Source organism: Perognathus longimembris, chromosome 5 (genome assembly GCF_023159225.1).
Source record: "Perognathus longimembris pacificus isolate PPM17 chromosome 5, ASM2315922v1, whole genome shotgun sequence".
In the NCBI taxonomy this organism is placed as follows: domain Eukaryota; kingdom Metazoa; phylum Chordata; class Mammalia; order Rodentia; family Heteromyidae; genus Perognathus; species Perognathus longimembris.
Window position 1 is genome coordinate 83,520,430 of NC_063165.1, and position 21,295 is coordinate 83,541,724.

A 21,295-nucleotide genomic window follows, 5' to 3' on the forward strand; every position below is an offset into this window, starting at 1 on the left:
AATAATGTCTTTGAAGCTTTGTGGCTCAAGTAGGCTCGTGAAAATGGGGTATAGGGATCTCCCTGGAATTCGTTCATTACTAATTTAAGGCTTGACTGGTTTGTTTTCCATTTGAACATTAATCATTCCAGGCATTAAACATTTGCTGTACTGAGGTGAAAGGTTATTCTGAAAGACAGAAATTTAAGAAAAACAGTAGGTTCTGATGACTGTACAATTCAGAAGAACGGGAGCTATGCTGTTCTGTGTAACCACTAACATACATTTCTGAACCTTAGGCCCTCGGGTGTTGAGTGGGTGGGTAATGGCAGTGATACATAAATTTGCTTACGAGAACTCAATAGTATTTATATTTTTTCTATAGAAAGGGTTCAGCCACTCTCAATCCATACAATGGCTTCACACAACTATCTCCCCATAAAAACTTCCCACCAGATAATTGTCTTAAATAGATGGCTGAGTGGAAATTACATAGCTACATATGCTCAGAGATCTGTTTTTGGAATGAGTAAAATCCAATAACTAGCAACCACTGATAACATAGCCTTTCATCTCTAGTTGCTCTACACTAATATAACTCATACCCATGCATTACAGGTGCACAAAAATGTCTGATTTTCATTTTCATTCTTCCATGGAACAGTCCAAAAACTTATCTCAAATGTCCCTCTTGAGGCCCTATTGAAAAGATTCAGCGCTGCTGTCAGGTTGGCAGGGGAATCTGTTGGGTCCCTCAAGTGTATATTTACCTAATTGGTCTCTCTGGCATGGAACCAAGTTAAGCCTTGTCTCCTTCCTTGTAGTTATTAGACATTGCAAGAAATTATAGGATCCTAAAGAGACAAGACAACAAATCAAATCATCTGAGTTCTTATGACTCAATTCAACAGTCACTATCTTGGAACTTTATTCGCTGATGCAGGGTATGGACACATGCTATTACATATTACATGCAATTACATAAGCTCAATATATACAACAATATGTTATATGTATTACATGCATATTGTATGCTATCATTTGTAATATATAATATGCTACGTTACATATGGTAGTATAAATTTGTTGGCTCATTATATACTTATAAAATTTTTGCTTTATATATTTTGTAAATAAAATTTTATATATTATATATTCCATTAAGGAGCTTATGAGATCTTTCACTATCATGAAGATGAGTTAGTAAAAGTCTTTAATGTTCTGAAATATTTTGGCAGCACAAAGCTATATTCTTTTTTTTTTTTTTTTTTGGCCAGTCCTGGGCCTTGGACTCAGGGCCTGAGCTTCTTCCCACTCTGCCACCTGAGCCACAGCGCCCCTTCTGGCCGTTTTCCATATATGTGGTGCTGGGGACTCGAACCCAGAGCTTCATGTGTTAGGAGGCAAGCACTCTTGCCACTAGGCCTCATGTGTTAGGAGGCAAGCACTCTTGCCACTAGGCCATATTCCCAGCCCACAAAGCTATATTCTTAGAATATTAAAGTTTTATAGATTTACAATTACCTCCTAAAGCTTTATGTTTCATAATGTGTATTGCACTGATACACATAATATATAGTATCATAAAACCTTTGCATTTTAGATGAATATATATTATTTTGCAGTACATGATGAATAAAGAAACTATGAATAAAATGAATAAGAATAATAAAAATGTATAAGAAAGAATGAATGAGAAATAGAAAAACAAAGGCTTAAAAGAGCCAGTTGTGATGATGGCCCCAGCACTTAGGAGACTGAGGACGTCAGTTTGAAGCCTGGAGCGAAAGATAGCTGATAGATGGATTGACAGGTGATAGATAGATAGATAGATGATAGACAGATATTACAAATTTGAAAGACTAGTGAAATAGTTAAAGCTTTGGAAAATGAAATCTCTCATAGCTGCTGCTCAGAAACGGAGCAGGAACGCAGGCTTGCACATCTTTGCATCTGCCAGGAGGAAGCTTAGAATGGAGCATCAGAGAAGGAATTCTTTCAAGATGTGCTGCTGTGATGGAATGTAGAACCAGCAGCAGGTGGACATCGGAGCCCTGGACAGTGCGCTGTCTGCGTCTGTGCTGACTGGTACATGGCCTTGTTTGAGTCCTACCCCATTCACACATCCCCAAAGGTTTCCCGTCCCTTGTGGGAAGGAAAGAGCACCATGGAGAATCTACACACACACACACACACACACACACACACACACACATACATACACCTCCGCCCATTACTAGATGACAATGTTCATTACTGTGAAGGAGTCAGACAAGAAAATTAAGATAAAGTTAATCCAAACCTTAAAAAAAAACAACACAAAACCCTGCAATTCAGAATTAGGAAGGTCTCTAAAAAAGAACCCCGTCAAACCTCCTCCTAATACAAACATCGACACCCAGAGAAAAGATAAAGCTGTTTACTGAAGCTACCTAGCAGCAAGAGTGGAATGGAATTCAGCATCTTTTCTTGACCCTTCCTGGGCAAAATGTCACTTGAATTGTGCTAGAGATCAGGGCAACATGTGACTGAGAGTCCCCTTTCCAAATGTGTGTATAAAATGGCATGCCTCTACACTAATCTCCAAGACAAGTCTGCTCTGTGGGCTTTCTGAATCCATTTGAAGTGAAATTGCAGCCAGATGCTTCATGTGTCCCCTGTCCCTAGGGGCACCAGAGGGACGAGCTGGATTTGGATTCTGTTTCCCGGTGGGTGGCTGAGTGTAGGGGAGAAGGGCACCAACCTGCAAGTCAGGATCAGACAGCCTCCGAACGCAGTGGAGGACGGCAATTGCTAACACAAGCCCCTTCCTGCTTGCACAGGTTCAGGCTCCAAATGTAGCTTCTGTTATTTATCGGAGCCCACGGGCATGGTCACGGGTCTATTCATCCCCTTTGCTCTTCCTCTGCTTCCACTGGAGCCCAGCACTGGGCCGAGGAGGAAATCCCCACCCAAAATATCCTGGGGGGAGGGGAGGAATAACCCACCCCACACAAAGCTGGACCAGACCTACTGTGAATCTACCCCCTTGCCAAACTGAATTCAAAGACATAACGAGTGTGCACAATGCCCTGAACTGTCTGGTTAAAGACGTTTTGTGGGGTGACTTTCCTTCTTCTGACCTCATGAACCAAAAACCCCTAGCATTCAAATGGCTTAATGGCTGACAAAAAGCAGAGACTAAATCCAGCAGGATGCTAAATTCTTCACTGTAATGAGGACCGTGATGATATTCTTGCATACATTGTTAATTTAAAAAAAACAACAACTTGGAACTGACTTATAATATCTGTATGTATTTCTGGGACACGGTACAATAATTCACTCACGTGAATACAGTGTGTCATGGTCACACTGGGGTACTGACCGTCTGTCTCCTCAAGCATTTAGTATTGTATTTTCGTAGTGGGAAATGGCAGGCTCTGCTCGAGGACTTATTTTGAAATAGGCACTGATTCCCACAGGTCGCAGTTACACGACTGTGCTGCAGAACACGAGGTCTAGGTCCATCCACCTAACCGTTCTCTTCCACAGAGCCTAACCTCGCTGCCACTCCTCCTCCCTTCCTGCGCTCCACAACCGCCCTCCTTCACTTCTTAGCTTCCACAAATGAGTGGGCTACGAGGATACCATGTTTGCGTTGATGTACAACATGTTTATGAAAGAAAATGTGGTTCATCCCTTTCCTTCCAAGGGCATGGGCGCTATCCTCCCATGAATGAAAGATGCGGCCAGGAAATCCAGAGAAAAAGAAACAGAGCCTTCTAAGTTGCTGGAGTCGCTTAGACCTCTCCAAGGCGAGCAGGGCTCCAGAGGGGTTTCTGTGCCAGAATCAACGAGGAAAGTTTAGGGGAGAAAGGCTGTTTCTGGCTTGGAGGAGGCAGGCTGAGGAGATATTAATCATTTCTTTCATACTCCCAACTCCCCTCCCTGTCTCCCTGCCTGCAGCTGACGCCTCCCTTTCTGCAACCAGGATCACAGTCTGCCTGGGGACCTGGGGTTCTGGAGACAGCCTGGGCTCAGGCCTGCTGCCTCTCATAACAATCAATCTCTCTCTTTCTCTCTCTCTCTCTCTCTCTCTCTCTCTCTCTCTCTCTCTCTCTCTCTCTCCCCCCCATCCCCTGGCTATCTTTGTGTGTCTGTCTGTCTCTCTCTCTGTCTCTCTGTCTCTGTCTCTCTCTCTCTCCCCCCATCCCCTGGCTATCTTTGTGTGTGTGTGTGTGTGTGTGTGTGTGTGTGTGTGTGTGTCTGTCTGTCTGTCTGTCTGTCTCTCTCGCTCCCCATCCCCTGGCTGTCTTTGTCTCTGTCTGTTTGTGTCTGTCTGTCTGTGTCTGTCTGTCTCTGTCTGTCTCTGTTTCTCTCTGTCTCTCTCTCCCCACCCCATCCCCTGGCTGTCTTTGTGTGTGTGTCTCTCTGTCTCTCCCTCCCTCCCTCTCTCTGTCTCCCTCGCGCTCTCTCCCTCTCTCTCTCTCCTTTTCTCTCTCTCTCCCTCTCTGTCTCTCTCTGTCTCCCTCTCTCTCTCTCTCTCTCTCTCTCTCTCACTCGCTCTCCCTCCCTCCCTTCCTCCCTCCCTCCCTCCCTCCCTCCCTCCTTCCCTCTCAATAAAACCCACCTACCTTTGAATCAGCTCTGGGACCCAGTGCACCTCGCTCTCCAAAGTGGCTGCCGTTCGTCGTCGCGGCGCCCCGCGCTGCGCGCCCGCCCGCCCGCCGGGAACGGGAACCGCGGAGCCCGGGACGCCGAGCGCTCGGCGGCCCGCGGCGGGCGGCGCCGCCTCCGGTGGCTTCCGAAGGGAGCTCGGGGTTTGCTTCCCGCGGTGGAGAAGTTCCCGGTCGGCGTCGGCCACGGAAGGCGGTGGTTAAGCATGGGGTGAGCGGGGTCCGGCGGCCGAGCCCCGGGTGGCGCGCGCGGGGCCGCCGGAGCGCATCGCCCCCCGCCCCGGCCCGGCCCGGCCCGGCTCCCCCCCACCCCCCGGACGCGCCCCGTCCATGCCGGCTTCGGACCATGTCTCCGCTCCTGGGCAACGCCACCGCCGACGCCTCCAACCTGTGGCGGGAGCGGCCGAACGCCACCGCCCCGCCCGCGGCGCCGGGCCCGCTCCACGTCTCGGTCTCCTGCCTGACGGGCGCGCTGGCGCTGGCGGCGCTGGCGGGCGGCGCGTTCTCGCTGGCCTCGCTGCTGCCCGTGCCGCGCCGGGGCGGCGCGCTGCGGGCGCTGGTGGCCGCCTGGGCGGTGGACGACCTGGTGGGGGCCCTGGCGGCCGCGCTCTGCCTGCGCCTGCAGTGGCCCCGCGGCGGCCCCGGCCCCCCGCCCCGGCCCCTGTGCGCCGCCGCCGCGCTCCTCCACACCGCCCAGGGCCTCTCGGGCAACTTGAAGGCGGCCCTGCTGGTCGGGTACAACTTTGTCAGCCTGCGCCGGGCGGCGGCGGGGCCGGCGGGGACGGGCGCGGCGGGGGCGCCCGCGGGCCGGCGGGGCCGCGGCCGGGCGCTGGGCGCGGCGCTGGGCGCGTGGGCGCCGGGCCTGGGGCTCGCCGCGCTGCCGCTGGGCGGCTGGGGCGCCTTCGAGCGCACGGCCTGGGGCTGCCGGGTGGCCGGGCCCGCCGTGCCGCCGCTCTGCGCCCTCTACGCCGCCGCCCTCGCGCTGCTGGCCGGCCTGGCCGGCCCGCTCGCCCTGCGCCTGCTGTGCTCCGAGGAGGAGGAGGCGCCGCCGCCCCGCACCCGCGCCCGGTACCGGGCCATCGCCGGCCGGGCCTCGGCCCCGGGGTCCCCTCCGCCGGGGTCCCCTCCCCGGTCTCCTCCGCCGCCGCGGGACGCCCCTCGGGCCGGAGCCCGCGCGCGCCCGCACCCCGGGCACGGCCGAAGCTTCGCGCGCAGCGTGGCGCAGAGGCGCTTCGCCCTCATCCTGGCGCTGACCAAGGCTGTCCTGTGGTTGCCCATGATGGTAAAGGCTCAGCCGCCGGGCGCCGGGCGTGGGTGCGCGGGGGGCGGGCGGTGGGGGGGGACAGGGCCCGAGCGCCCACCCGGCTCCTCCTCACGGGCCAGCCCGAGGGGAGCGCTCGGCGGGCCAGGGAGACTCAGCTGTCCTCGGTCTGTGGCGGCCCCGGGCGAGCCTCCCCTGCAGGGCGCTCTGCCGGGGGATTGGGAAGGGAATGGAGCGCGTGGCTGCCTCTTTAACTTGGGCACACGGACGTGCAGATGGCACCGGCGCGGAGAAGACACGCCCTCCCCTGTGCCCGGGACGGCTGGGGTCCACCCAGGCCCGTCTGGATACTCAGACAGGTCAAGTAACTAGGTTGGCTGGAAGAGCAAGAGGTGATCATTCAAAAGTATTAAAGGAGCCGGGCACCGGTGGGCGGCTCACGCCTGTCATCCCAGCTACTCAGGAGGCTGAGATCTGAGGATCGTGGTTCAAAGCCAGCCCGGGCGGGAAAGTCCGTGAGGCTCTTATCTCCAATGAACCACCAGGAAACCGGAAGTGGTGCTGTGGCTGTAGAGCACTAGCCTTGAGCTGAAGAGCTCAGGGATTGCGCCCAGGCCCAGAGTTCAAGCCCTAGGACCACACACACACACACACACACACACACACACACGCACACATGCACACACAGTATTAGTGGAAAAAGCAAAGAAAAAAAAGTCAAGGAGGAAGGTTTTCCCTTTCCTCCTCCTGTTGCCTCTTGCTCTCTGCTTCTTTCAGCCTGTTGAAAAAATCCCAACCGCATCCCCAGCAAGGACCTTGGGGAAAGGTGTACAGGAGAGACAAAGGGACAAAACACACTTTCCTGTGTTTCAACCAGGAGCCAGTCCAGGGAGAAGTGACAGCGGGGGCCCCCGGGTGGAGAAGGGGACCGGTGGGGATGCTGAAAGGGCGTTTGGAGAAGCACACACTGGCTCCCCGGTGATCCCAGCTGTGATAGAGTTGACAGAGACTGCAGATGGGAGGTCAGGAGCAGAGAGCACGGGAAGCTAGCTCCCGGGGGGGCCCCCTACCAAAGCATAGATGCCAGGGGCAGGAGAAGGGGCTGCCCACCTGTGCTGGGCTTGGAGAGGAGGCTCTGGCTAGGCCTGACTGCTCTGCCCCCGCAGGTGAACATGTTGGTCCAGCATGTGGTGGGAGTTCAGAGCCCTCCTCTGGAGACACTCAGCTTCCTGCTGACACTGCTGGCCACCACCGTGACACCCGTGTTTGTCCTGTCCAAAACCTGGGCACACTTGCCCTGTGGCTGCATCATCAACTGCAGACCGAACTCCTACACCGTGGCCTCCGAAGGGAGAACAAGTAAGTCCTCCTTCACGCCTGGGGGAGCCATGTGGGGCCCCCAAATTCAGTAAAGGGGTCCAAGAGGAGGAGTCTTAGGAATGGAAAATAGCCAGGAAAACATGAATGCCAGGAAACAGTTCTAACCTTGGGATTGGAACAGAGCACAAAGGAGGCAGGAAGCAAACCACCCTGCACAGCATCCGTGCATTGCCCATTAGGAGAGGAGAGAAGAGGCAAATTCCCGCAGTACAGCCCTTCATGTCCACCACAGCTCTTGGGATTAACATCCACCTTAGCTCCCTGCCTAGAATGGACCCCCTTGAGTGGAAACGAAGTCTCCAGCAGGAGCGATGTGGTTGTAAATTTTGAACCCTGACTCATGGCATGAGCTGGGCTTTCTTGATCATAGCTGGCCCTCTACAATTTGACCCACACCTCCAATCCAGCATTTTGCTGGTTATTTCTGAAGATGGCGTTTTAACAGACTTTTCTGCTCAGGGTAGCTTTGAACCTCTCTGTCTTCCAGGTTTCAGACTCCCAAGTGGTTAGGAATACAGCCATGAGCCTGTGGTGCCCTGCTTGTAAAGGGAGTGTTAGTTCTCTGAAAAGAATTGAAAACATGATATGTTATGTTGTAAACTGTTATTATTCAGTGTGATGGGAAGGAAAGTATTTTCTTTACTTTGCTGTTTATTTCTTTCCCAAGGTATTAGAAACTTTCCAGAATAATCAGTCATAATGCCTGAAAACTGTTTCCTAATTAAAAATTTAGGATGTTGTGCTGCTATGAGAACCACGTGGCATAACACCAACCACACCCCCACCCCCCAAAAAACCCACCTCAGTTTGAGGAAGGGATAAAGGCCTGTCATTATACTGTATACATATGAACATAGTCATGCTGTTTACTTGATTTGTGTGTGTGTGTGTGTGTGTGTGTGTGTGTGTTCTAGAGAGCATGCCAAGAGGAGAAATAGGACAAAGCTTGCTGCAAAACATGACAGTGCAATGGCTTAGGAATTCTAAGACAGGGGAAGTTGAACCATGAGCTATGCATTTTTATCTGCTGGGAATGAAAATGATACTATCTTGTCAATCCAGACTAAAGTTAGAATTTACTACATCTGATCATGCATATGCTGAATTAACTGTCTCATTAACAATCATTTCCTCAGCTGGGCATTGGTGGGTCATGCCAGTAAGCCTAGCTTCTCAGGAGGCTGGGTTCTGAGGATTGTGGTTCAAAGCCAGCCCAGGCAGGAAAGTCAGTGAGACTCTTATCTCCAATTAATCACCAGAAAACCAGAAATGGTGCTGTGGATCTAAGTGATAAAGCATTAGCCTTGAGCAAAAGAGCTCACAGGCAGCAAGTGCCCAGGCCCTGAGTTCAAGCACCACAACCAACAATAAAATAACCCTTTGCTCAGAATAAGCAAGTACATTAGTCTTTCATAGAGAAGAAATACAAGAGAAAAACAGTTTGCCTCAGACCAGTTTTCAATTGTGAAAGTTAATATCAAAGTATAGTCAGCAATCAGCTTTACAGGAGTTACTTTAGAAATTTTAATGACTAGCCCTTTTCTGTGTATCGATTCCATTTGAATTTTAGAACTTTGGGATACTTTGAACTGACGAAATTCTTTATTATCTTTAAGTAGTTGTAGGAAGGGTCTTTAATTCAACATGATATTTTAGGAAGTCAATGCACCATGGTCATTGCAGAAATGTTTATTGCTCAGAATGTTATCACGTTTTCATTGTTCACAGATGACACATGCACTTGTGTCTTTAGAACAATGACAGAGTTTAAATAATGATGTGGTTCTGGACCACTCACAAGGAAAATTAATGATAGAGTTTTAGGTACTACTTATACAAGCATAGAACAACGAGGAGTTATTTACAAGCCTGATATTCACAAGCCTGACAAATATTAAGGTTTTGCCACTTCACTAGTGAACCAGTGCTTTCTGACAATATAGGAGAGCGATGAGAGTCCAGGGCTGGTGAAAGTGAATTCTGAATGAAGCAGTTTAGGGCAGGTATTTTCTAAAAGTGGAGATTTATCTCATCATACCTGGAAACAAGGTATTCCCACTGACCTATGCATCTGCCATCTCAAGTAACCAAGAAAAATTCCACCATCTATACTGTACAAGACAAAAGAGCCTATAGCCAGGCTAGAACCACATTACCATTCCATGTTTGAAATTCTAAGATAAAAATAATATTCCCCACAAATTCCCATTGGTTTTGTTTATACTTGTTTTAGAATTCCAAAGGGCTTAAGCTATGAAGGCCTCGTTTTAAACAAAACAAAACAAAACATGGCTTCAAAAGCAAAAGTGAGAAATACTAGTTTAAGACACTTACAGTTCCAATGGTTCCACCCCCTCTTACAATTCAGAAATTACTTGAGAATCAGAATTCAGAAATTACACATCAGACATTCTAAGAATAAGAATGTGTTTGCACTGCCTAAGGCCAACCACAGTTTTCCTGTTGCTGGGAACTCTGAGATCCCAGTGTCTCAGCCCAGGGAGGCCAAGGGCTTCACTAGCTTCCAGAGTGGCAACTTTTATACTGTCGAGGGCCAGTGGCCACCATTTAAAACATCAAGACCAACCATACATGCAAAGGTAGCTATACAATGGTTGGTGCAGCGAGAGAGCAGAGGCAGCCTCTGCTGTGCATTGTTGTCTGTCCTGGCCGGTACTGGATGATTTCAAAGGCCTCATACAACCCAGGGGCTGGCATTCTCAGCCCCGCTACAGTTTCAATCCTTTTCTCCTTTACATCCTTTGTCTGCAACCTCTAAGAGAAAAGAAGAAAACATTTTTCTAACTCATATTCAGATGTACCTATAATTCTGTATCCCAGCTTCGCTGAATGATACCTGAGAAATAAAGCCAGGGAAGAGATGGGCACTAGAAACGGACTCACAGAAGTAAGAATCGCTTCTGTCTTGAATGCTAATTTGTATGACAACTATCTCAGAACAAACATGTGTTTTAATGTGATTGTTAACGTGGTGATCTCAGGTGGTAGAAACATATAGGTGGAGATGACGTTCAGACCCGTTCTTGTCTGCTTAATGATGTTTTCTGTTTTCAACTAAAACGCAAAAATTCAAATACTTTATGCAAAATCAAATCTTCAGCTTCTATATTTTTCACAAAATCAGAGTACCTGCTGACATATTACTCCAAAAATTATTTATTTTGTAAGATGGTAAAATTATAATTGGTTTTTAGAAATTTGTTTCTTTTTCAGCTCAATATTAATGTGTGCAATGCATCTTGTCAGCCTCATGCCTTCCTTTATTCATTCCCCCTACAAAGCATTGCAACACCATCCTGTGTTTTAGCCAAAGTATGTAAACACTTCATATTGGCTTTGCATTCCCTTTTGCCACATTATATTCTTTTTTGGAAAAAAAGGGAGTTCCATCAATAATTCCTAATTCCTTCACCTTTCACTCTCTTGAAGAAGGGCAAAAATTGAAGTTATATTTTATTAGATGATGACTATTACTAGGGAAACTATCGAGAAATGTATGTGAGGCAGTATCTAAAATATGACCATCTCTCTGTGTTGTTACTTTCTTTAAGTCTCCGAGATTTTTTCTCTTGTCTGTGTCCAAGAAAAACAAGTGGCAGTAATAAATTATGTTTCTTAGTCATCATGAACATTGGTAAACTCCCAGTTATGGGGTCATTTCAGTAACAGTGTTAGCTTGTGAGTGACACAGGACTTCATTGAGTCAAATTTTACATATCATTCCATAGAAAAGTTACAGTTTTTCATAATCTTTCCATCGGAGGCTAAAGCACTGACAATTGAAACATAGAACTATCAACATAGAGATGCTATTTGAAACAAGCCATGTTTTTGTTTTTTTGTATTTTTTTTTATCAGTCCTGGGCCTTGGACTCAGGGCCTGAGCACTGTCCCTGGCTTCTTTTTGCTCAAGTCTAGCACTCTATCACTTGAGCCACAGCGCCCCTTCTGGCTTTTTCTATATATGTGGTGCTGGGGAATCGAACCCAGGGCTTCAGGTATACAAGGCGAGCACTCTTGCCACTAGGCCATATTCTTAGCCCCAAACCAGCCATGTTTTAAAAGATGAAAATCAAAACACTTAATTGCATCTTGTCTACCTCCCTGCTGTAACTTCATTCTGTTTGCTGTTGTTTCACAGGATGGGAATGATACGGAGGTTTCAGTTCAGGGCCTCGAACTTGCTAGGGAGCCACAATACCACTGAGCCACTCCTCCAGCTCTGTTTTTCTGCTGGTAAATTTTAGGAAAGGGTGTGACTTTCCTTCTGGCTCCACACTTGACCTAAGGCCCACCCACTGTTAGGCTGCCCATCCTGGTGGACAACAGACCTGTGCCACCACTTGGCCCCTCTTCTGTGGAGATGAGTCTCCAGACTCTGCACAGGCCAGCCTGGTCTGCAGTCCTGAGATCTCTTCACCCCACAGAGCTTGGGCAACTCCTGTGCCCCTGCTGCACCCACCTATGAGCTAGAAGGAGACCTTCTGAGCCTTTATTCCGGGGCTGTCCTCATACTTTGATCCTCAAGTTGTCAGCCTCCTGAGTAGCTAGTATTACAAGTGCTATGACGATGCTGGTGCCAGCGGCTGTCAGTTTAATGTACCAATTTCTGCCATTGTCACTTCTTATTCTACTAAGGCTATCCATCATGTCATCCAACTTCCTCTTATATTTAGAATATCAACACCTTTCACCTTATTTAAATCATGACAAATTTTACAAATTCTTACTAAGCCCATCTTAGGACTGACCAGCTTTATACACACCATAAAAAATGATTTGCTTCACAGAAATATACATTTAGTCACTTTTTTTGCCAATGCATTGTAAGTTCATTTCTACCAGAAATAGATATGTTGCTGGATACAATGGCGTGCACGCTTGTAATCCTAGCAAGTGGGAGGCTTAGAGGGGAGGTTTAAGGATATAAATCCAGCCTGGGCTGTGTGGCAACTTGTAGGCCATCCTAGAATACATGGTGAGGCCCTGCGGAAGGAGGAAAGAGGTAGGAGAGAGAGAAAATGAAGGAAGGAAGGGGGGGATCTATGTTACACTTTAAAGTTGAAAAGCTACAAGGTAGCATAGTCTATCTCTAATAGGTGCATGCACAGACATATAAATGTCAAAAATGGTGTACCATTGTTGGTCGTGTTCTCAGCTAATAGTTCACAATAATAAGGCTATTTAATAATTTTAGCCTGGTATAATTTATCAACGACGTATTTTACCCCAAATACAGAAATTTACAGAACCAGTAGACTGAAAGGGCTACCTTTGAGAATTTTCTAATTCTCAAATGGCTGATTATTTTAATTTAAAACTGCTTTAAAGAGTGTATGTATTTTAGGTTCTTTGGTGTGCAAGGAGAAAAATTCAGCTGAGAGTAGTAAGACAACTGGATGTTGTATGGTATCCTTGTCGCTTTACATAATTGACGAGGCAGCGAGGGTGGCTCATAAGTCATGATAACCAGGTTGCTTGACGTCCTAACCAGGGGCACGAACGCACTTTCTATTAACATTCTCTCTGTATACCCAGTTGCTCCTTATAGTTCCCTTGCTAACCATGGGATTTGTTTATTGTGCTCACGCAGGCAAGAGGAAAGGCTTTGAGTTCAACCTGTCATTCCAACAAAGCTATGGAATCTATAAGCTAGCCCAGGAGGAGGACTACGACGACGAGGGTGTCACCTGCACATCCCATCCCAGCCTGAGGGGCTCCCAGGGTGACTCCAGACGCGGGGAGCCTCGGGCGCTCAGCGCGGTGCGCGTGGAGATCAGCACCAGGCCCGCGGACAGCGCCGCGCCCCAGGCCGGCCTCCCGGGCGCTGGCCCCAGGGCTGCCCAGGAGGACTCCCCAAAGCAGCAGCCCCACCAAGGAAAAGGAGCCCTCTCTGACCAGGCAGGAGGCGGCGGCGTTGGCCACGAGGAAGGAGCTTTGTGTGATGGCCCAGAAAGAAGACTGTCGCACGAGGAGAACCTGAAGCCAGGCCTCGCAGACTGGGAGTGGTGCCGGAGTCGATCGGAAAGGACCCCGCGGCAGGTACTGTAATCAATCGCCCTCCCCCCTGCACCATCAGGAGGCCGGCCAAACGACCACGCGCTGCTTCTACTCAGTCCAGGCCTAGGGTCATGCCTCTCACCCCCAACTCATTTCCAATACTGACCCGATAGCGAGGTAGCCCCTGATGGAGTGTCCAGTATTTCAAATGAGTCTTAGGTCTCCTTTCCTAATTTCTGTATTTTAGATTCAGCAGTTAAGAGGACTCTGTAAGATGGATAGGATATTTCACTTTAGTCTCAGATGATCTCTTGAACCTCGACTCTCAGAACGAATGTGTCTGAGTTTAGTTATTTAACTCGCAGGTTTTGTTCTTTCTCTCCTCTATCCTAAAACATCTTGAGAGTCCCAAACAGGAGTTTCCTTTTCCCTAACCTAAAGGCCACTATTTATAAAGGATGAGTGAGGAGATCTGAGCCACAGATCCCAGCGCACCTATCTTCTGGTGGAAATTAATTCTCCCAGTAGCCAGGGGAACAAATCTTTATCCCAGGATGCCTTCTAACGAGACATTGCAAGCTCTGCCAGATGTCACATCCACTTCCGTATGGCAAAAGGGTTGATAGTGTTGCTCTCAAAAATTGGTAGAACTTGCACATGAATTTTATTTCATTGCTCCTTACATTCCACCCTGAGCAGAGCGGTAATGGCTGTCCCCTTTTTTATTCAACTTACAGTGTGGTATTGATATGAGATTGTTCTTTCCAGCCACCTTCTGTCTGATCATTTAAGTTCCCTTTGCCTTCCACACCACTGATTTACTGGGTAAAAGAGGCTTTTACCTCACTACTTAATGGTAATCTGCGTCTACTCATACCTGATCCGCAGGGTGAAAAACATTGATTCCAGAAATGTTATGGTGGGAAGAAGGCATGCATTGATCAAGGGCTTGACACATTACCGAGTATTATTAAAAAGTAAGCAGAATTTGAAGAAACACACACACACACACTCATATTAATAGACGGGATGACTGGGTGTGCTATTTAGCCATTAGGAGTTTCAGAAAATACCACTAAATATTTGTCAGGCAAACCGGATAGTCAAATGCTGTGTATTTGTAGAACAAGAAGATGACAGGGAAATCCCAACGCATCTGGGGAGGGAAGGGCCTCCCTCCTCTCCCCCTCCCCCCTGCTTAGGGATTGCAGTGATGGGGACATCCCTCCCCCATGCTCAGGTTACAGTGATGGAGGACCCTGCTCCTCCTCTCCTTGGTTGTGCCCTCTGATCACAAGTGTGTGAGCTCTCCCCCTCCCGTCCTGCTCCCCTTTGCCCGCCTGGAGATGGCGCTGCCTGCCGCAGCCTCCGGGAAGGTCTTTAAAATAACTCCATTTCCTAAATTATATCTTGTCAGAACACTGAGAATTGTCATCTCGTATAAAAGTTTCCATGATAACTTTGTAAAGTATGAGCAATTAGCTTTCCCTGGAAGAATAAGACAGAGCCAGAAGCTGTTCGTTCACATGCATGGTTTTGTTCTATGAGAATGGTGAACCAGGGCTTGCTCCCGTACCCTCCTAAACTGAAGAAGTGCCGTGGGGAAAAGGCAAACGGCCCTCAATCTGGGCTTCCCTCCACCACACATTCTCTTTTCTAGTAAACATTGACATTTTAATCTCTGTAAGCAATTATCCAACATGATAGCTGTGAGAAAAATAACTGAAATATCTAATATGATATTCAAGAAAGGTAGAATTGTATGTAGGAGAGGGGTTGAAAATGGAGGGACTACTTTTTAAGCAGCAGTAAGAAATCACGGAGTGTGTGTGTGTGTATGTGTGTGCGTGCATGTGTGTGCCCACATACAGACATGCACGCGTGGTTGTATGTTGTGTACCCGTCCTAGGGCTTGGACTCGTGGCCTGAGCACTGTCCCTGAGCTCTATTTACTCAAGGATAGAAGCTCTATCATTGGAGCCATGGCTCCACTTCTGGCTTTTGAGTGGTTACTTGGAAACAGGAGCCTCACAGACTTGCTTTTCCTGGGCTAGTTTTGAATCCTGATGCTCAGCTCTCAGCCTCCGGAGTAGCTGGGATTACAGGTGTGACCCACTGGTGTCTGGCTTAAACCATATATGTAATGAAGCTGTCGGACTGCTCTAGCCTTAGCAAAACTGCTTATGGTACTTAAATAAAAGTGCAAAATATTAATTTTTATGCTTACAATTTAATGAAACATGTTAAATGATCCTAACATGTTAATAAACTATATTTAGGATTGACATGCCTTCCGGCAGAAGAGGCTTTCACTGCTAACTACTTCAAAGCAGAAGAGGCTACATGCAATAGAAGTGGAGGGAAATCTTTGCCCCTTTGTTGAAGGAAAACAAAACAGTGTTTTCTTCTGGAAACAGTGTTAGCTTGTGTCATGATAATAACATTCTGAGCTTTAGAATATTGCAGTCGCAATATGAAAACCTTGGCTATTGGGTTTCTGTGCCTCGATTTCTAAACATGTAGGCTGCATTTCTTAGCTGGTCTAAGGATCCTTTGTTGACTGCCATTGTTTTTGTTGTTGTCATTGTCATTGTTGTTTTGCTAGTACTGAGATTTGAACTCACAGCCTCACTCTAGCTCAGCTTCTTGGCTTCTACCATGCCCCCAGGTTAGCATTTTGCTGGTTATTTTGCAGATAGTGTCCTGGGCTTTTTTTTTTCTTTTGCCTAAACTCTCTTTAAATTATGATCCTCTGGGTCTCAGTCTCCTACGTAGCTAGGATTACACCAGCACACAGCAAGTAGTATGTTTTGTACTGGGGAGTTAAAAAACAACTGCTCTGATTTTTAAGTGTATCTCATTAGGTCCAATTTATTTACATAACATCTTGCTTAATCTTTACATTAAGGCTTATATTAATCATGTTCTCTTATCCTGTCAGAACTTATGGTCAGAGTGAAAATGTCACATCAAAGTTAATGTGTATAAAAGGATATTATGATGGCTTTCATAGATTTCAATAAGATCTAGTGAAATGTGTGAGTTGAGGGTATTTGTAAGACTGAAATTCAGTGTTAAGTCTGAGCACATAATTCCTTCTTTTGGGAAGAATAAACACTACATGGTTCACTGTTAAAATGTTCTAAAGGGATTCCTCAGAAATGTTTGTTCATTTACAAGCTTTGTGTGATCACCGCCAAGGTGTGACTCTGTTTCTGAGGGAAAATGACGGTTTTCAGAACCCCACATAACAAATGGTCATCTATGAGTAAAGAAAACTGAACTTATTTGTGCCTTCCTGGAGCTTGAACTCAGGGCCTAGGCGTTATTCTTGCACTCTTCTGCTCAAGGATACCACTCTACCTCTTGAGCCACAGCTCCACTTCTGGATTTTTTTGTTGTTGTTGTTGTTTTGGGTAGTTAATTAGAGATAAGAGTCTCATGGGCTTTCCTGCTTGGGCTGGCTTCAAATCATGATCCTAGGATCTCAGCCTCCTAACTAGCTAGGATTACAGGTGCGAGCCACCACTACTGGGTTGAACTTAAAATAATCTAATATGTATATATGTATATAAATATATACATATTCTTTCTGTTTTAATGATAAACTCATACAATTATCCATGGAGCTGAGGGTGGTGGCTCAGGCCTATAATTCTAGCTACTCAGGAGTCCGAGATGGGAAGACCATGGCTCCAGCCCAGCCTTGGAAAAGTGCCCATGAAACCCCTTGTCAACCAAACGGCTGGGTGGGATGGTGTGCACCTGCCATCTTAGCTACAGCAGAAAGTCTAAACTAAGAGGATGGCCGTCCTCATGTGGGCCCAGGCAAGACATGAGACCTTATCTCAGAATCACTAGTACAGAAAAGGGCCGTAGGTGTGGCTCAGTATTAGCGTGGCACCCACCGAGTGAAAGGCTCTGAGTTCAAAATCTGCATCACGCAAATCAATGCCAGTGGGTGTCACTTTATTTCCCTTGGATATATCCTTTTAGGGTTCTAGAAATTAATGCATTGATTTTTATACATCAGAAACAGATATATTGCATCTCTGCCACACAAGGACATTGATACATGCATAATTCCACCATTGGAAGTGGAAAGGACTTCCTTCATTCTGACAGTAGAGAAAGTCAACTCTGAAACAAAGCAGGAGGAAGTGATTGTGTTTGTGTTTGATCCCCAGCCACTTAGCCTAAAGGGTAAATAAAGCCAACAGGACCAGGATTTACACTCACCTGAGAATAAACCTTTTTTAATTTCAAGGAAAGTTTCTTACCAAAAAAATAAGTTTACAAAGCAATTCATTGTCAGCATCTGCTTCTATAATCGTTTCAAAAGTACCATTATTTCTCTAATGAATTTTCATGGAATTGTGAAGACGCTAAAAATCAGCTGAACTTTGTATGTACATGCAAGTCAAATGGTGATTATGAAAATACAGACTGTGCTTGAGTGGGTGGAAAATGGGTCCCAAAGAACGTGCAACGCTAATGAGCTTCCGGCCCCTTCCCGGTGGAGTCAAAGCTCTCCTCAGATCTGCAAAGCCCAAATCTCCAAGTTGGTTCACTTGTACCTTACACAACAGTCTCAATGCCCTATCCTCAGAAAAAGTGGAAAATGTCACCAGGTGCTGGCAGCTCACACCTGTATTCCTAGCTACTCAGGAGCCTGAGATGTGAAGCTAGAGGTCTGAAGCCAGTTTGAGTGTGAGACTCTTCTCTCCAACGATCCACACAAAAGCTGGCCATAGAGCTGTGGCTCAGGTGGTAAGCGCTAGCCTTGAGCAAGCAAAAAGCTGAAGGACAGCATCCTGGTCCTGAGTTCAAGCCCCTTAATTGGGTGTGCGCGTGCGTGCGTACACACACACACCAGAAAAAAAAGAAACTTGGCTTTTGTTCACACTGACTCTATTTAGCTCTAATTTTAGAACAAAATTAATTATTTCAATGTAACATATTCCTTATAAAATAATACAAGGCTAGAAAAAATTACGCAAACATATCTTTCCTTAGTCCTAAAGACAGTACATCTTCCTTGGTTACTTTTTAAAATAATCTTTTAAATATGCCGGGCCACCACCTCCCACTGCTTCCTGTGACATTATTGGCTTAATCATCTGAAATATTGTTGACATTTTGTAACTAAAACAACCACAGTCAGAAAAATGCACATTTCTGGTAGTGTTTGCAGTCTCTACTATGTCATCTTAACCCATTGCTGGACTGTGGACATTTTAACTAGTCCTCTGCATTTGCAGTGATTGGTTATTACTTGTTGTCCAGAGACCTGTGTTGAATTCCTTTTTTTCTTTTCAAATTTTTATTATCAAACTGATGTACAGAGAGGTTACAGTTTCATACGTTAGGCATTGGATACATTTCTTGTACTGTTTGTTACCTTGTCCCTCATACCCCCCTCTCTCCTCCCCCTTTCCCTTCCCCCACCCCCGGAGATGTTCACTTACACCAAACAGTTTTGCAAGTGTTGCTTTTGTAGTTGTTTGTCTATTTTTACCCTGTGTCTCTCAAATTTGGTATTCCCTTTCAATTTCCTACTTCCAATACCAGTATACATGGTTTCCAATATACTCAGATAACATTACAGAGACAGTGTAGGTACAACCACAGGAAGGTGATACAAGAACCTCATCAATAATAGAAGCTACAGATACACATGGGATGTTGAAAGTAGTTACAACTGTGATATAACAATTGTTTCCATAACATGGAGTTCATTTCACTTAGCATCATCTTATGTGTTCATAAGGGTATAGCTATTGGGCCTTGTGATGCTCTGCTATGACTTGCCTAAACCTGTACTAATTATTCCCAGAATTCCTTTTTTTCTTTCCTGGTGGCACTCGGGTTTAAAGCAAGCGTCTGTCATGTCGTGCCTTCAGCCCTTCTTTGCCAGGCTCAGAAAAGATAGAGAACTCAAAATCATGCTAGAAATGCCTGCTGGTAAAGAGAAGGAGCTTCTGGAACAAATGAAACACTCTGTATCTTCTCCCACGAGACAGCTTCTCCCGTCTCTCTTTTTGTTGTACTGGAGCTGCATCTAGGAGAACCACTCTGCGTGCAAAATGAAAAAAACCAAACAGCCATGCGTTTCAGTGTTAAGATCCCCACTTTTTCCAAGTAGCAAAACACATGCACTTCATTGTATTGAGAAGTGGACATTGTTGGGGTTCACTTAAAGGTGGCAGCTAGGTCCTCAGCAGCAGTTGCGTGGTGCACTGGGCACAATGAAGCCCTGAGTCCTAGGTCCTTGGTCAGAGGCCCACAGATGCCCAGGGGCTGCTCCTACACCTAAGTCTTCAATCTTCCCTATTTTCATTGCAAATGAAGCTTTCCCCAGCATTATTGCCCTCTGACTGGCTGCTCTCAGGTGCCTCAATGGGATGCGTTTTTGCCTAGCAATTTCGTATCTGAATTATTTATTGCTAAATTCGTTTTAGCACTATCAGAGTTGTCCGGGCATGATCTATGATCTGCAAATGGAGACCGCTTTATTTCTTTGTTACCAAGGCATGTGGCTCTCTTTAGTTTTTCTCTGCTTGATTGTATTGGCTACTTCCAGACTGTGAGCGCGGTAAGGGAAGCAGGCAGCCCGAACCCTGGCCTCGGTGGAGAAAAGGCTCTCGTGTGCTCCCATCAGGGAGGATGCCCGCGCTCTTGGCTGGGAGATGCTAACGTAAGCTTTTCATGATGAGGATGTGGATGATGGTGACGATGGTGATGAGGATGGCGATCGGGCAGTTACTATGTTTCGTGTGAGCTTCTAAGTGCTCTCTATGACTGCTCACTGAGCATTCACGAGGGCGTTGTGTAGTAGGCACTGAAGTGCCTGAGACAGAGGAAAAACCAGAGACACAGAGAAGTTAAGCCTCCAGTGTGTTAGACCCAGGGAGCAGACACAAGAGAGAATCGTCCTATTCTCTACTGCATGTGATTTCAGAGAGGATTCTGGTGGCTAGCGAATCCTTCTATACCGAGTTCAAATCCATTCCTGTCTCAGGAGATGGCTATCACCTGGGGAATCTTTAAAAATATCCTGATGATGGGGCTGGGGATATAGCCTAGTGGCAAGAGTGCCTGCCTCGGATACATGAGGCCCTAGGTTTGATTCCCCAGCACCACATATACAGAAAACGGCCAGAAGCGGCGCTGTGGCTCAAGTGGCAGAGTGCTAGCCTTGAGCAGGAAGAAGCCAGGGACAGTGCTCAGGCCCTGAGTCCAAGGCCCAGGACTGGCCAAAAAAAAAAATATATATCCTGATGCCCCCCCCCCCACCGCTCCAGAAATGCCTCTTTCACTGAGATTTGGTTACCTGTATGTTTGAAATTCCACATGGACATTTGCCACATCTAATCAACAAAGGACTGTGCTTAGAAGATGTACTCAAGCCCTGTTAGATCTATTTTTTAACAAGTGTACAACCTATAAGATACGAGCAGAACATTCAAATAGTCATAAATACATAAAATCACAGCTCATCAGTAACCATCGGGAGCTGTTAATTAAAATAGCCACTAACACAGCTAAAGTTAAAACAGTTTGACGAGAGTTGATAGGAATGTAGTAAAGTGGGAGTTCTATAAGTGACCGGTGGGATACTGTGGGATCTGTTATGACACAAAAGTTGATCACAAACCGTTGTGACACATAGTTGGTGTGTGTCAACAATCTCCAAAAGTGAAAATGAACATCCCTAGAGCTTCCACAGCACTGTGCAGAACCGCTCTTTTCATGTTAGTAGCAACCTGTCACACACGTTATTTATATCTAAGCTGATTTAAAGTGTTGATCGCAGTTTTCTCAGTTGCATCCACCTCAGCCCAGGGGCTCAGGCTCCATCTGTGTGTGGTCAGCAGAGGGGACGTGTGTGCCCTTCCTCTGGGCAGTGCTGCCCTAGAAGGCTCCCAGTAGCTCTGCTCTTAATTGCCCCAGCACTTAGAAGTCGACTCCCAGTGGACAATTGTTTGGGACGATG

The 21,295-nt window shown here is 46.8% G+C and overlaps 1 protein-coding gene across 1 annotated transcript in view; it reads left to right on the plus strand.

Annotated features, from left to right (window-relative positions):
- Positions 1-4,983: 4,983 nt before the first annotated feature.
- The window catches only part of Gpr149 (G protein-coupled receptor 149), a 40,919-nt gene continuing 24,607 nt past the window's right edge, over positions 4,984-21,295 (plus strand). Inside the window, exons 1-4 of the mRNA XM_048345862.1 lie at positions 4,984-5,412; positions 5,545-5,919; positions 7,065-7,257; positions 12,893-13,341. Coding sequence (XP_048201819.1) covers positions 4,984-5,412; positions 5,545-5,919; positions 7,065-7,257; positions 12,893-13,341 — 1,446 coding nt within the window. The remainder of the gene's footprint in view (positions 5,413-5,544; positions 5,920-7,064; positions 7,258-12,892; positions 13,342-21,295) is intronic.